The sequence below is a fragment of the Alligator mississippiensis genome, chromosome 2 (assembly GCF_030867095.1).
Source record: "Alligator mississippiensis isolate rAllMis1 chromosome 2, rAllMis1, whole genome shotgun sequence".
NCBI lineage: Eukaryota > Metazoa > Chordata > Crocodylia > Alligatoridae > Alligator > Alligator mississippiensis.
In genome coordinates this window covers 60857766-60872287 of record NC_081825.1, presented here as the reverse complement: position 1 = coordinate 60872287, position 14522 = coordinate 60857766, and the positions used below count along the sequence as shown (strand labels likewise).

The 14522-nt window shown below is 46.8% G+C and overlaps 1 protein-coding gene across 6 annotated transcripts in view; it reads right to left on the bottom strand.

Moving 5' to 3' along the window:
- The window catches only part of EXOC1 (exocyst complex component 1), a 55987-nt gene extending 41465 nt beyond the window's left edge, over positions 1-14522 (bottom strand). For 2 of the 6 annotated variants that reach the window (XM_019481250.2, XM_019481254.2), the window contains exons 1-5: positions 14431-14502; positions 11201-11344; positions 10581-10693; positions 6456-6589; positions 4929-5059 (exon numbers count right to left, since the gene is read on the bottom strand). In XM_019481250.2, the coding sequence (XP_019336795.1) occupies positions 4929-5059; positions 6456-6579 (255 nt within the window). In that variant the 5' untranslated portion in view covers positions 6580-6589; positions 10581-10693; positions 11201-11344; positions 14431-14502. Of the gene's footprint in view, positions 1-4928; positions 5060-6455; positions 6590-10580; positions 10694-11200; positions 11345-14073; positions 14097-14430 lie in introns of those variants that run through there. The other 4 variants (XM_014594896.3, XM_019481252.2, XM_014594895.3 and 1 more) reach the window with 4 other exon arrangements.

The following is a 14522-nucleotide window of genomic DNA, read 5'->3' as shown; positions in this document are numbered from 1 at the left end:
TGTCATCAGAAGGGTAAATATAACCAAGAAATACACCTTAATCAAGGAGAGCCTAAGTGACTTCAACAAATGGTAAATTATCCAAAATGGACTGTATGGGGCAAAATCTGAACCAAACCATTAGGCAAAGACTACAGACTGAGATGAAAGAACATTTTCTTCAACTAGGACTAGTGACACTGGCACAGGGTATGAAATGTATGCTAGATTTAGGAACCCATTTGCTAATACTAGCTGGCCTTCTTACCTGTAGGAGGCAGGGTAGATTTGTACTTTATAGACTAACCAAAGCAGATATACTTGTCTTACCTGCCAACCACCAGAATCAGCAGTGGAATCCATAGGAAGCCATAAAAATCATTCCTTGCTCCACTTCTACAGGAATTTATTTGAAATTAACTTTTTCTGTATTTTAGAGATTTAAAATGTTGCTGATCCTCCAAGGATATAAGCACTTGAGGATAAATGACCAAATTAGCAAATCTTTACAAAAAGATGCAGTTAATTTTGTTTTAGTGTTCCATGAAACAGGTCACTTGCAAAAGTAAACAATTCAATCTTTTTTATACATAATTTATCCCATTGGATCCAATGACGGGAATACCACCTTGACACTTGTTTAAAAGCTTTCTTTTTTACAGCCACTTATGCACCCGGTACCAACTCTGCACTGAACATATGCTGATACAAACACCTCATCCCCTCCTAATGAAACAGTTACACAGTCAGATGTGCTCATCCTCTCAATGCTATTAGATTCTCTAAAAGTGAAACTGCCATTTGCTTCTACATGTGCCATGAAACTCAAGATGATGGGAACTGAAGTCTTCATTTTAAATATTTCCTATAAGATGAAGTAAAAGAAGGCATTTCCCCTGCAGCTCATGCAAACAAGTGTGATAACTAATGGTACATTATAAAAAGATATGGCAACACAATTTTGAATAGTAAGCATTATAGATGATACACAAAGTGTATGTCTGGGGGTGGTAAGGAGAAACACCACATTATTTAAGAAACTATACATCACATATAGTCATAAAGGAACCAAATTAAAATTACGCAGGTAAATCATTTTGGCATTTAACTTCTGAGTGCTTAACTTTGCATCATTACCACTTTTCATGTGGATGTGAATTTATACATACCTCATAGCAGTTGTCACCAACATTTTTTGGAGGTAAGTCCAAATGACCCAGCTTGGGCCTGTGGAGGGCCAGTGCAAGGATCTGGCTGCTGTCACTTCTCCCCTCCATCCAGCTGCAGCACAGCACAGATGAAGCACTCAGCTACAGTATGTAAGGGAGTAGGATTCACCTAACTGCCAAAGACCCCTTGGTTCCACAGAGCCAAATCCAATGGCTTTGCAGGCCACAGGTTGCCAAACCCTGTTTTACAGGTTATCCACAAGCTAGTTATGCTGAATTAAAAGAGTAAAAGGGCTTAACCAAGCATCAGTTACTCCATGGTAACTGTTTTGTGCATCCATTCCTATATCCAGGTAAGCAACAAATAAACCACAGAAGCTTACCCTTGAGTGAAAGGGAACTTATTACCACAATTCAGTTTTTATTTACTTCAGGGGAGAAGCAACACACATGAAAAAGTTAATATAAGGCAGCTAATGCATAGCACATTCCTTCAAAAGCTTTTAACTTAATATATTTTGTTCATCTGTCCACACCCACAAAGCATAATGTACATATATTTGAAACATATCAGCTTTACCAACAGGATGAACAGTCCCAAAATAAAAAAAAATGTACTATTTTCACTAAGCCTGAGGGAGTTCTGGCAACTCTCCTAAAACAAAACTTAGATTTACTTTTCAATTTTAGTCTTATCAAAAAAGTTAGCCACCATGCATTTTAAACACTAAATAAGGAAGTATACTTACTCTGCTTTTGATGGAAATCCAAAGGTCTTCAATTAGCAGACAAATCTAACTTTTAGATTATTCCTACTAGGGGTGCAGCAATTAAGATTTTGTGGGCTGATACCAATGGCTGATTATTAACAAGTCACATTGGCTGATACCAATCTGATTGCCAAAATGCAGCCCAAGTGTCCGGCTGATAAGTCTGTGTGGGGGGAGGGAAAAGGTGGGGAGGGGGGTGTGGGGGGGGCGGCAGATCAAGGCTCCCACAGTGAGGGAGAGCGGGAGTGAGGCTGGGGCAAGGGCAGGGGCAGGCACTGCCCAACTGGGGTGAGGCAGGGGACAGAGACATGAGCAGCTCATCCAGGACATGTGGAGGGCAGGGAGGAGGAAGGGCAGCTCCAGCTGCTGCACGCACCCCAGGGGAGGCACGGAGGGCATGTGCCCCCTGGATCTGTGCACAGGATGAGGGCAGGCTGCCCAGTGCATGCTCAGGGCTGGGGTGGCACCAGGCTCTTTCCAGCAGGGTCTGGGCTGCAACTGCACTTGGGGCGGGTAGGGCAGGCAATGGCACTGGGAGGAGCTACAGGTGAGCTACAGTGAATTTTGGGATAGCTATAGCCACCCCACACCTCTCTCAGTGCTGCCGCCACCTCACCTGCCCACCCCGAGCAGAGCCCCAGCCCAGCCCCCACTGGGAAGAGCCTGACAAGCACACAGCAGGCCCCAAGCACACAGCAGGCAGCCCACCCTTACCCTGCACACAGATCCAGGAGGGCACATTCCCTGCCATGCCTCCCACAGGGTGTGTGCAGCAGCAGAAGTTAACCCCCATCCCCACATCTCTCTGACTAGCCGCTCACAGCCCTGTCTTGCACCCTGCCCTGCCCAGGTAGTGCCTGCCCCTGCACCACTCCCTCCCTCACCACAGGGGCCTCTATTTGCTCCCCACCACACACACTTACCAGCCAGACGCTGCTCTCCAAGCTGCCGGGCTGCATTTCTGACTGCATGCATGCTGCAGCTGCTCACAGGCACACAGCATTTATTGGCAACATTATCGGCCACATCAGCCAAAAAAGCCAATCATCAATACTGTCAATCTTCCTTTTATCAGTGCCAATATAATATGGGCCGCCATACTGGTGCACCTCGAATTCCTACATAACACCAGCTGACAAACACTAAGGAAGGGATGAATGGATGAGGAATCTGTATTTTTACTCCACCATATCAAGGAACAGGCCTAGTCCAGAGATTTGAAGTATTCCTAAGAAAGAAAGAATTTTGGCCTTCCATATAGAACAGAGCCAGAAAGAAGTTTATTATGGACATACACAATTTAGAGAATACCTCAGGACAGTATGCTTTTCAACAAGTAGCCAAAGCTCTCAGAGGAGGGTTATAAAAGGTTACCTTTGCACATAAATTAAAGGTGCACCTATATAATTGGTCCCATATCAGATCAGCAGTGATAACAGCAAAATTATCAGCAGCAGCAATCAGCATTTTTTGGCCGATAATTTCACCAATAAATGCCACATGCACACACATAGCCGCAGCATTTGCACAGCCAGGAATGTAGCCTGGCAGCTTGGAGGGCAGCATCTGGCCAGTAAGTCCATGGGGAAAAGGGACATTGGGGAAGGAAAGGGCATAGGGTGGGTCACAGATCATCGCCCCTATGGTGAGGGAGGCAGCAGGGCAGGGGCTGCCCAACCAGGGCAGGGTGTGGGGCAGAGCTGCAGGCAGCTTGTCGGGGGGGGGGGGGGGGGGGGAGGGGGGGGCAGCCGACACATGGACGACGACACAGGAGTAGCTTCCCACTTCTGAGTGGCCCCCTAGGGGAGGCATGGTGGGCATGTGCCCCCCAGATATGTGCACAGGGCCAGGGGCTGCCTACTGTGGGCTCAGGGCCAGGGATTGAGACAGCTTCTTCCTGGCGGGGGGGCTGGACTGGGGCTGTGTTCGGTATGGGCAACAGCACTGGGAAGGGTAGCTACAAGGAATTTTGGGGTGCCTGTAGCCCCCCAAGCTCCCTGCTAGTGCTGGCCCTGCTCTGGGCACCGTGCTCTGCTGCAGCTGAGCCTGCCCTGCCCCGCCCCAACCTGCCCTGAGTACAGCCCCTCCACTGGGAAGAGCCTGCTGCAGCCCCTAGCCCCAAACCCACATCAAGCAACCCACCTTCACCCTCACACAAATCCAGGGGCCCACATGCCCCCCATGCCTCCTCCAGGGGTGCACGCAGCAACAGGGGCCACCCCCATCTTTCCACCTCCCAAACAAGCCACTCAGGGCTCCATCCTCCCCTGGAGGTTCCATTCACAGCCCTGGCTGCACAGCACCCACTCCTGCCCCTGCCCCAATCCCTCCCTCACCATGGGGACCTTAATCTGCACTCCCCACCCCCATTTTACCGGCATGACACTGCTCTCCACGCTGCCCGGCTGCATTCCTAAAAATCCGCTATCAGATTGGTATAGGCCAACATGGCTGGTTAATAATTGGCCATCAGTATCAGCCAAGAAAATCTTTATCAATGCATCCCTCACAGAAATAGTTTTAGACACATCTTATCTGGATTCTTATATATTGTTCAGCTCCACAGTTTCAGAGTGCATTCTGGTACAGGAACTGCATAGAACTCAGCACAAATAATAAATCTACAGTCAAGCTTTCATTCTACAAAGGTGCTCTGTTTCAAGGAAACCTGAATTTGGAAAATGTGACAAAGGGCTCTAATTGGGTAAAGACTAAAAAAAAAAAAAAAAAAAAAAAAAAAATGGTTCTCTCTCAGTTCCTGGCCTAGGCCAAGCTCTACCCATCTGAGATATCACTGACAGCACACTATACAGAAGTTCAAACTTTGCTGGACTCCTACAGTTTAGTTTACCAGAATTCAAATACATGTGTAAGGGCCAGACAAAAGGTACAGGCACAATAAGCACATGACTATTACCTCAGCACCCCATTCAGTATGAGTCTAGAGTTCACATTCAAGGAAGTTAACTCAGGCTCGACACAGTTCACAAAAATGGAAACACACACATACTTTAATAGCATCTTTGGCATCCACAACTGCTAGATCACGAAGTGCCCATGCTGTCTGTCTTTTGTAGAAATCTCCTTTATCAGATTTCTTCACTTTCACCACATTTACCTGCACTGGCCGTTCAGTTGTTACTATTAAGTAAAAAACAGAAGTAATTTCAAATGAAGGGTGAAATCTATTAGGCAGAAATAATGTCTTCTGCTTCTTGGCTACATTTAAACCTGGAAAACCTGTACAGATTCAGATTCTTTTTCTCAGAATTAGCTTATAGTTTCAATCCAATGTAAAGGCATCCTTCCAAAAATAAGGCTCGATTCTAAACCAAGATTCATGGATATGGCTCTCTACACAGCTGCTAGTTCTAGTACTTTACACACATATGTTCCTCAGTTAATCTGCTAGACATGATAAACTCATACTTTGTTTTTTAGGCCTATGTAAGAGTAAAATGAGTAAAATGAACTGCAGAGATAATGTAAAGCAAAAATGTAGATTAATTTTAGTCATGCCAACCCTCTTCTCTCATCAAAAATCCAATCCATAGCCAAAACCACACTATTACAGGACTGGAGTAGAACACAAAGCAAAAGTCAAGTTTGAAATTAATCCCTCTGCTCCAAGTTTTTGGGTTTTTTGGTTGTGTGTTTTTTGTTTGTTTTTTTTTGGGGGGGGGAGGGTTGTAGGGTGGAAGGGGTGGGGTTAGAATCACAGAATCATAGAAAATTAGGGTTGGAAAGGACCTCAGGAGGTCATCCAGTCCCAAACCCTGCTCAAAGAAGGACCATCCCCAACTAGATTATCCCAGCCAAGGCTTTGTTTAGCTGGGTCTTAAAAACCTCCAAGGATGGAGATTCCACAATCTCTCTGGGTATCATGCTACAGTGGTTTACTACCTTCCTGGTAAGAAAGTTTTTCCTAATATCTAACCTAAACTTCCCTTGCTGCAGCTTGAAACCATTGCTTCTTGTTGTTCTCAGTGGTGGCAGATGAAAGTCTAGCTCCATCCTCTTTGAAAACACCTTTCAGATAGTTCTGGAGGGGAAGTTCTCATCAGAACACCCTGCTCTCTCATTTAGCCTGCTTACTTGAGCCAACTGAGTTTAAATGGCTATGCTTCCAGCTGGCAATGCTCTCTGAGCTACTCAACTTTGATGAAAATTAACACCCAATATATCAGGGCACTAACCAGGGTGGTGAGCACCCCCCCTTCTAAGGCCACCATTCAGTTTGATAGTCCTCAGTCTGGACCAACCATCACATGTAATTTCAATTCATCTTAAATTACACTGGCATACTGCAGTGAAAGTAGAAAAACTTATATTACAAAAACCTGACTTATTTTCACCCCATACTTAACACACACTGCCTGTTGTAAGTGGAACCACATGTTCCATATGGGATACAAGCATACTGCAGTATGAAAAGAAGTGAAATGCAACTATTTATACATGTTTTACTTAAAGTGAATAATACTGAAAAGGTAACAAAAAAAAAAAACCCTTGCTCTGTATGTTGACTGAGACACACCTGTGGCACACAAAAAGCAGTTTCTCTTCTTTTTTCCTGCTTTGCACACATTCACAATGCTCAATAAACGTTCATCATTTGGAGTGAAAATGTCCCTCTGTAAAGCATGTTTGATTGCAGTCATTTTCTCTCAGCTGGAAAACAGGTTTAAAATAGTTATTCTCTGTTCAAGCACATTTAGGACAATGCTAGTTAACATGAAAAAGAATGGTTATTTACCATACAGTAACTATGGCTTTTTGGAGAGTCTACATTGAAAGGGCTCCTGGGATACCTACACCTCATGTTACAATATCAGAATCCTTGGTTACCTAGGACCATGCCTGCTCTACACATCCTCAGGCTCTCACCACCAGAGGCACAAAGAGCACAAATACTATAACCATCTCTCACTAATTCAGAATCCCAAGTAAAGAGGACATCAAATGGCATGAACAAAAGGTAGGTCATGGGAGCTACACAATCTTAAAGAACCATAGTAAATGTTAGTAAGCTACTGTCTTTCTTCTTCCAGTTCATGTCCACAAAGATCCTGCTACAAGTGACTAATAAAAGCACTGCCTTTCTGGAAAGCTGCCACAAGTCCAGGGGCTACCAACTACACAGCTACTTTAATATTGTTGTCCCAATTTGTACCCAATTTTGCTGCCAAGTTAAGTGTACATAAAGCATTTAAGGAGAAACCCTGTACATTAATGGATGTGGCCGGATGGGAGTGAATAACGAAATTTCTCTCCCTGGGGCTCACCTGCCATGCTTTGGAATGATGGAAGAATAAGAAGTTAATTCCCCAGTGAGAGAGGGTGTACTAAATCACCCCAGAAGCAGAATAGAAGAAAATTGGTTTATTAGTAAATTCCCCACAGGTTGTAGAGAACCCTGAACAAATTGCAATGGTGCACAGGGTGCTGGAAGCCCAGATGCGCTCAGGGAAGCTTTGGTTTAGCAGGCTTCCAGCACCCCATGCACTGTCCCTGCCCACCAGCACCCCCAGCCCCCTGGGTGGCCCTGAGCTGCAGGGAGGCCCAGTCCTTTCCTCCATGGTCGCAGCACCCCCCAGGCAGCACCCACCTGGTAGCAGCCCACCCTTGTTGTCCCAGGGGGCGCCACCACTGGAGGGAAGGACCGGGGCCCCTCACAGCTCAGGGACCGCTCAGTCTGCCAGCAGCTCATCCTCCAGCCATGGGAGATGTGGATGGGCTCTGGCGGGGGTGGGGGGGAAACCAAAAGAAAAAAGAAAAAAAAAAAAAAGATCAGGCCCCTCACCGCTTTTCTTTTTTTTTCCCCCCCTCAGCAGAGCTTGCCTGCACAAGCTGCTGTCGGGTTGTGCAGCCCCTGAGCTGCGGGGAGGGCCTAGTCCTTCCCTCCACAGTGGCGGCGCCCCCCAGGACCACCTGGGTGGGCTGTTAGCAGGCAGGTGCTGCCTGGGGGGTGCCACCACCGCGGAGGGAAGGTCTAGGCCCCCCTGCAGCTCAGGGCCTGCCGGATGCTCACCCCCTGGCCATGGGAGAGGTGGGCAGGCTCTGGGGAAAAAAATAAAGGATCAGGCCCCTCATTGCTTTTTTTTTTTCTTCTGGTGGAGCCTGGCTACAGCAGCAAGGGGGTGAATGAGTTGACAGAGGGCTGTCACTGTGACATGACAGAATTCCCTTAATTGAAACACCATTTAAAAACCAATCGTTTCAATTTAGGGAGCACTAAACCCCCATCACGTGTACAAGCCACCAAAGTCTATAAGCCTCACCAAAACCCCATCTCTTTGAGATACTATGAGTCACAATTACTTAAATACGTGATGACTCTTCTGGCTGAAACGAAAAAGACAAGAAGGTCACCTTGGTAGTAAGGTGATGTGAAGAGCTGCATGAGCTCTATAAGGAAGACATTAAGGTCTGGCATCAGTTCTTTAAACCATGGGTACATATGTAGAAGCCCCTTAAAAAAGCTGGATAAACTAGGGTGAGAAAAAGACTAAAACAAAAGGGTGGGGTGACATTTCAATAAATAAATAAATAAATAAATAAATAAATAAATAAATCACTGGAAGGTGGAACTTTATGGCAAGCAGGCACATCTACACTGATATTTAGGATTAACCCTGTCCCAGGGAGATGAGATGAGAGGGAAGCAAGCCCCCCCCCAACACACACACACACACAGCAGAGAAACCCTGCTGTGGCAACAAAGAAACAGTCCCATAACAAGACAAAACTTACTTTCATCAGGTATGGCAATGGGGAACATGCTGCCAAAAAGCAAACCGCCCACACGGCTCATCAGCCACTTTTCGATGCGGCTGGGATCAGCACACAGTGGTGATGTCATTGAAGAGCGCTGGCCGGCTCCGGTAAGAGCCAGTGGCATAGAGAACACCAGGGGAGCAACAGCTAGGCAGCTGATACATGCTCCCTCTGGCACAGCCAGAGCAATCCAGTGCTGGGACCCGGGAAGGGGTCTGGAAGAAGAGTCTGCCCCAGGACTTGGACCACAGTCCAAGCCCAGACCAGAAGGAACATCAAGGGATGGATCACTTCAACACAAGCAGGACGCATGAGTAGGGAGGATATTATACATCCCCCATCTTGTTTTTTTATTTCTTCTTCACTGTGTTTTAAGTTGCCCCTGGGGCAGAAGACAAACGCCCAGGTTGTCCCTGAAGCCAAGGAGAGGGGCCCTCGGAGAATCCAGGCCCAAATTAAAAGAAATGCTAACTGGCCATACCATGGCCTGTAGTTGAATAGTCCATAAACGTTGGCAGGCAGAACGGGAGTGTCCCAGGCCCACCATAGAAGGGGTCAAAGCACACGCCCTCGCTTCAAAAGAGGCATGTTGATGGCAGTCTGTCATAGAAGAAGCACATCAATAGGCACAGCAACAGTAGTACCCATGGCAATTACAATCCCGCTGAACACCACTAGCTGGCATGTGGAAGGGGTGGAAGGGAGGTGGAGCCTCAGGAACATCTGCTGGCAATATCTCCTGACGATATTCTAACAACGAGGGAGCCTCCCTTCTTTGAAGAGAACAGCTAGTAGTGGCGGACGAGTATCAGGGGTCTCCCAGGGAAGGTGGCACCCGAATAGTGGCAGTACCTGAGGGGAATCGGGGGCGGGACAGGAACAACTGATCCCAAGCTGCGCGACAGTGGCTTCTCAAGACCTGTGGGTACAAACGTCCAACCAGATGGAGACACAGTACCACTTCTCCTGTACCCTTCTCATCTTAAAGCTTGTATCAACACTGCCATACATTAGGACAAGAAGTACAGTCTGTCGACTAACTTATCCACCCTCCTGTGCTTGGCTTTTATTACAGGAAACAGAGACAGGAAGCAGGGCACAGAAATGCTGGTCAGAAATAGGAAGTTATGGCATTGCTGCTAATGTACTTCCCTTGCTTGTGGTCTGCAGCACTTGAGTGCATTCTCAAGACACTGTATGGAGGGGCAGGCTAGGGAGGCTCACTCAGACCATGCACTGAACAAGCTATACTTTGCATATTAAGTCTCCAATTGTATTATGCACCTGTGCTAGAATATCCAGGGCCTCTAGCAAAGCTATTCTATGGTATGGTGATCTGGCCCTTTGTTTCCTTGCAAGGGTGGGGAGGACCAGGGAGGGAAAAGATATTCACAGTGAAGACAAAGCTTTATCAAGACTCCAGGATTATAATTTGTTCACATTTCTAAATATATTCCCTGAGATAGTGAATTGCTTTTACTAATTATATGCCACTAAATTGTTTAATGTGTTTTAAAAACTATATTTCTTTATTCCAGCACTTGTTACCAGCTTTGATCAGGATTGATATGGATCCTGGGGGCAGCCAGGACTTTAAAATAATGGAAGAGTTCCAAGAACTCCAATCAGACCTCTCATCAGAGAAATAATAGTGTATTCAGACCTCCCTGGGAGCTGCCCAATTCAAAGGTAATCTTTATTGACAGGTGACATGGCAATCTGTATTCCACTAACAGTACACTTTCACTGTATTCTTAACATCTAATTTTATAAACACATACACATAAACAAGGATGCTTTGTGCCCAAATGCTTGTCAAACTTCTCTGCCAGCTATACCATTGGTTCAATAAAACATATCACCAAACAAACAAAACAACACTTGCCTCATATTTCCTGGACCTTGAACAACGCTTCAATCTCACTACACACAATTACAGAATTCTAGTGGTCATCTCAAATGCTGGACAGTTTTTGGTGCTGTAAGACTACAAATTAGCTGGAGGCAGAAAGAAAAGCCATCAGGGTTTGTTTGTTTTTTAAATGAAACACCTAAGAACAGATTCTGACATTTTTTAGAAACTTTTAATCACTAGTCACAGTGTGCATGTTAAAGATATATACTCAGTTACATCTATGAGAAATAGTGGTAAAAACATAAAATCCAATATTGGACCAGATAATCTAAATCACTCCTCTAAAAATCTGACCCATCACTACACACTATGTGTTTTTGAAGTCTTGAAAAATATTCAAACAGATCCATGCTCCTCTTGTTTCCCCAGAAGTCAGTGAAGAACATCTTTGCAACAAGCAAGATCCAATAACCTGGCATTTACCAGTACGCTGAATGTTCACAATTGCTTGCTCTTTAAAAGCAGTACACAGGGATTTCTCTAAAGGCACTAAATGATAACAATGGCAGTAGATAAAGCTCATGTCTCAAATGCTTTATTCCATCCAGGTTCTTAGGCTGACTTCATCACTATGGCATCAAAAAACCTACCTGTAGTGCTTTAAACAATATGAATCATGTTCTCTTTCATCCTCTCCTCAGGTAAGCACAGTATATACAATGCAGTTCTAGTAGGGCTTTCATTTCTTGCTTTTAAGTGTATACACTGTTATGTGCTTGTCAGAGAAGACGAAACTAAAAAAAAAAAAGTACAGCTTGTACTTGCAGCAGAAGATGAGGTTTCTGATGGTCCTTTACTCCTGCAGGAGTTTGTTTCCATGTCACACCAATCCTCAGCATAGGTGTCTTCTACACAGACTAGTTTAATTCTTACAGAAGAAAGTTCCACTGCACCTGAAGACATCAGTCAACCAAAGTTCCACAGCTTTACACAATTTTAAACAGGGAAAGCCCAGGCTACTGTGTGCCTTTAAAACAAGGCCTTAAATCCAGTGTAAAGAGCAGTGTGCATCTGACATCCCAACCAACTCTCTGCCATGTGATGCTATCAACCCTGAAGTACTGTTTACACTATAGTCCTAGGACAAGGCCTTGGGCCACAGCACAAAATAATTTATCCTATGCAAGTAATTAGCACAGCTATTTAAAAAAAAATTAGAGGTGGACTGATATATCAGTTAGCTATCAAACTAGCACTGATAAAAGGAAAATTATATTATCAGCTATCAGCTTTCTTTGGCTGTTATAGCCGATAATGTTTACCAATAATAATGCCTTCTCACTGGGGCCCTGGACACCTGGGCTCCCTCCTGTGAACCGGGGTGACCTTGAGTGCAGAGGGCCTGATCCAGATGCAAGGGCCCAAGCCATTCTCCATCCCTACTCCCATCCCCTCACCAGCAGGCCAGACTGGACTCCAGAGCAGCTCATGCTGTGTCCCAAGCACTGGCATGGAGCAGACTTCAGGCTAGGGCTGGGGCAGGCTCAGTAAAAGACGGCAAGTTCTACAGAGATGTGACTGAGGTGGGAAGAGGTGGGCAGACCCTGAAGTGCCTGAGGTTCCACACCTTACAGACAGAGCCTGGTAGGACCAGGGGCAGGGGCAGCCACTCCCCCCTGCTCTGTGCAACAGGGTCTTCCCCTGGCCCCTCAGCCCAGTCGGGTCCTGTCCTTCCCAGGGCTGGGCCCATTCAGCCTCCGCCACGGGGCACAGGGGCTTGCCCTGCCTCTGGCAGCAACAGCACCAAGAGGGGAAGAGGCCCTTCTCTGCACTGGAGTCCAGCTCCCAAGACCTGGGGCCCAGCTGCCAGGGAGGAGCAGCATGATTTCTCCAGGCCTGGAATGGTCCTGTGGCCCTGCCCTGGGCAGAGGAAGGAAAGTAGGGAGCCTGGACCAGAGACCACCCAGCCCTGGGCAGCCAAGAAGGCTCACACCTTCCCCATCAACCCTGCTGGACAGACTCAGGCAGCTACCCCCAGGCTGGGGCTCTGTACTGTAAAGTTAACCCAGTTGATTCCAAAATAAAGCAACTATAAACAATGTTAAAAATTAAACTAACCACCACAAGTGCTGCCACTGTAAGAAGTGCTGTATTTTAACTGTCTGGGTTGAGTGAGACACCAAACAATCTTTTAAAACTTACGGATTAGTGGTTAGCAATTTTTGTAGGCCTTGCTTTTGCATTATTAGTGTTAGCAAAATAAAGCTAACCACAATTCATTGTAAATGTAAAGTTAGCAAGCACCTGAACGTACAAGAGATGTCTCAAAACCAACTTAGGCAAAACTGACTGAAACAAGGAAAACTAGTTCACCCTTCTCCTGAAATGTATCCATTCTGTCGTTGATCCAAGCTAGTTCAAACCTTGGAGTTTAATTGAACACCTCACCAGATTTGAGAAGGTCAGTAGCAATGAAATAAAAACCTCTTTGTCCAGAAGGAAGAGACTTGACCTCAGTGGTCCACATGCCTATCACCTTCAAACTAGCTGGGGCAAACTGCTGTTATCTGGGACTAAAAACAAAAGCAATATAGCCTTTCTTTCTTGCTTGGGCAAAACAGAGCAGCCTCCTTTCAGTCAGCTGAGATCAGCAAGGAGCACATCAATCCCACCCAGCACCAATCTTTCTGTGGATTCACCATCCAGCTTCTAACACCAACCCTTTGTTAGACTCTTCAAAGCAATCAGCAACAGGACACCACCAACATCAGCTGCAACCCAAGACAGCCCAGTCAGAATGAAGTAGGGCAGACTGGAGAGAAAAGTATTGTCTGAAGAATAGGCTTTCGAAGGAGCCAAGGCCAATTCTGGCTAACAAGCTAACCCCTACCATGGCCTAAACACATTCCAGAACATTTCTCAACCCCACTGGTTGCAAGACCATATGAAAAGTACAAACTTTAGAAATGGATTCTCCTTTAAAAGAGAAAAACATGGGGAACAATGGCTTTTCCCTTGCAGGTTGGCAGCTTGGGCCCACCCCTGCCCCATGCCCCCTACACCTCACACACTGCGGGGTGGGGGGTAGCAGGTTAGGCGAGGGGTACTAGCCATCGAAGTTTACAAATGGGTCCCATACCAAAAAAGGGTTGAGAATCACTGGTCTAGAAGAAAATAATATCACAAGCAGAGGCAGAAGAGGAGCTGCTTCTTCTCTGACTATATGGAACCTATCAGGGACATTGCGCAGTGGCAAATCTAGTTTACCTGGAAAGTGACAATGCCTCAAAAATCCCTCAGCAGAGGAACATTGTCAGGTTAAGCTATTTGCTAGCCCAGGTCAGTGCACTGTGCCTAGACAGAGGGCCCTGCTGCGCGCTCAAATGAAAGCTGGCTAGAAACGATCTAGAGAGTTGTTACAGTTCCCAAACATGCACTTGGTAGCTGGTTGCCTTTTTATAGCTAAAGTCGTTTTGAGCATGTGGTGACCACTTTGCACTTGCAGCTGCCTGCTTTATTGTACCATTCGCTGGTGAACCACGCAGTACATGTAATGAGTGGCAGAAACCGGGAGGCAACCACCTCTGAAGAACCCCGCAGCCCCGCGCTGCATCTGCCGGGCAGGTCCTCAGCCCAGGTCACGGGCAGGCGGCTCCAGGAAGCCTTCAGACCCCAGGGCGCGAGGATCGGGGGGATCCGCTCCCCAGCCTGCCCCTCAGGCTCAGATCGTCCTCCAGCGCCAGCCCCGCCTTCTGCGTCCCGCTGCCACGCCCGAAGCAACAAGCGGAAGAGCCCCGGCAACGGCCCGCTCCCTCCCGGGTCAGGGTCCGGGGCCGCCCCGCACCCCAGGCAAGCCTTGACGCGGCCGCCTGGCTCTCACCGCCGGACCCGGCACGCAACGCCTCCTCTTCGCCTGCGCGGCCGCCCGGCCCTGCCCTGCCCTGCCCTGCCCACCCGCTTCCCGTCACGTGA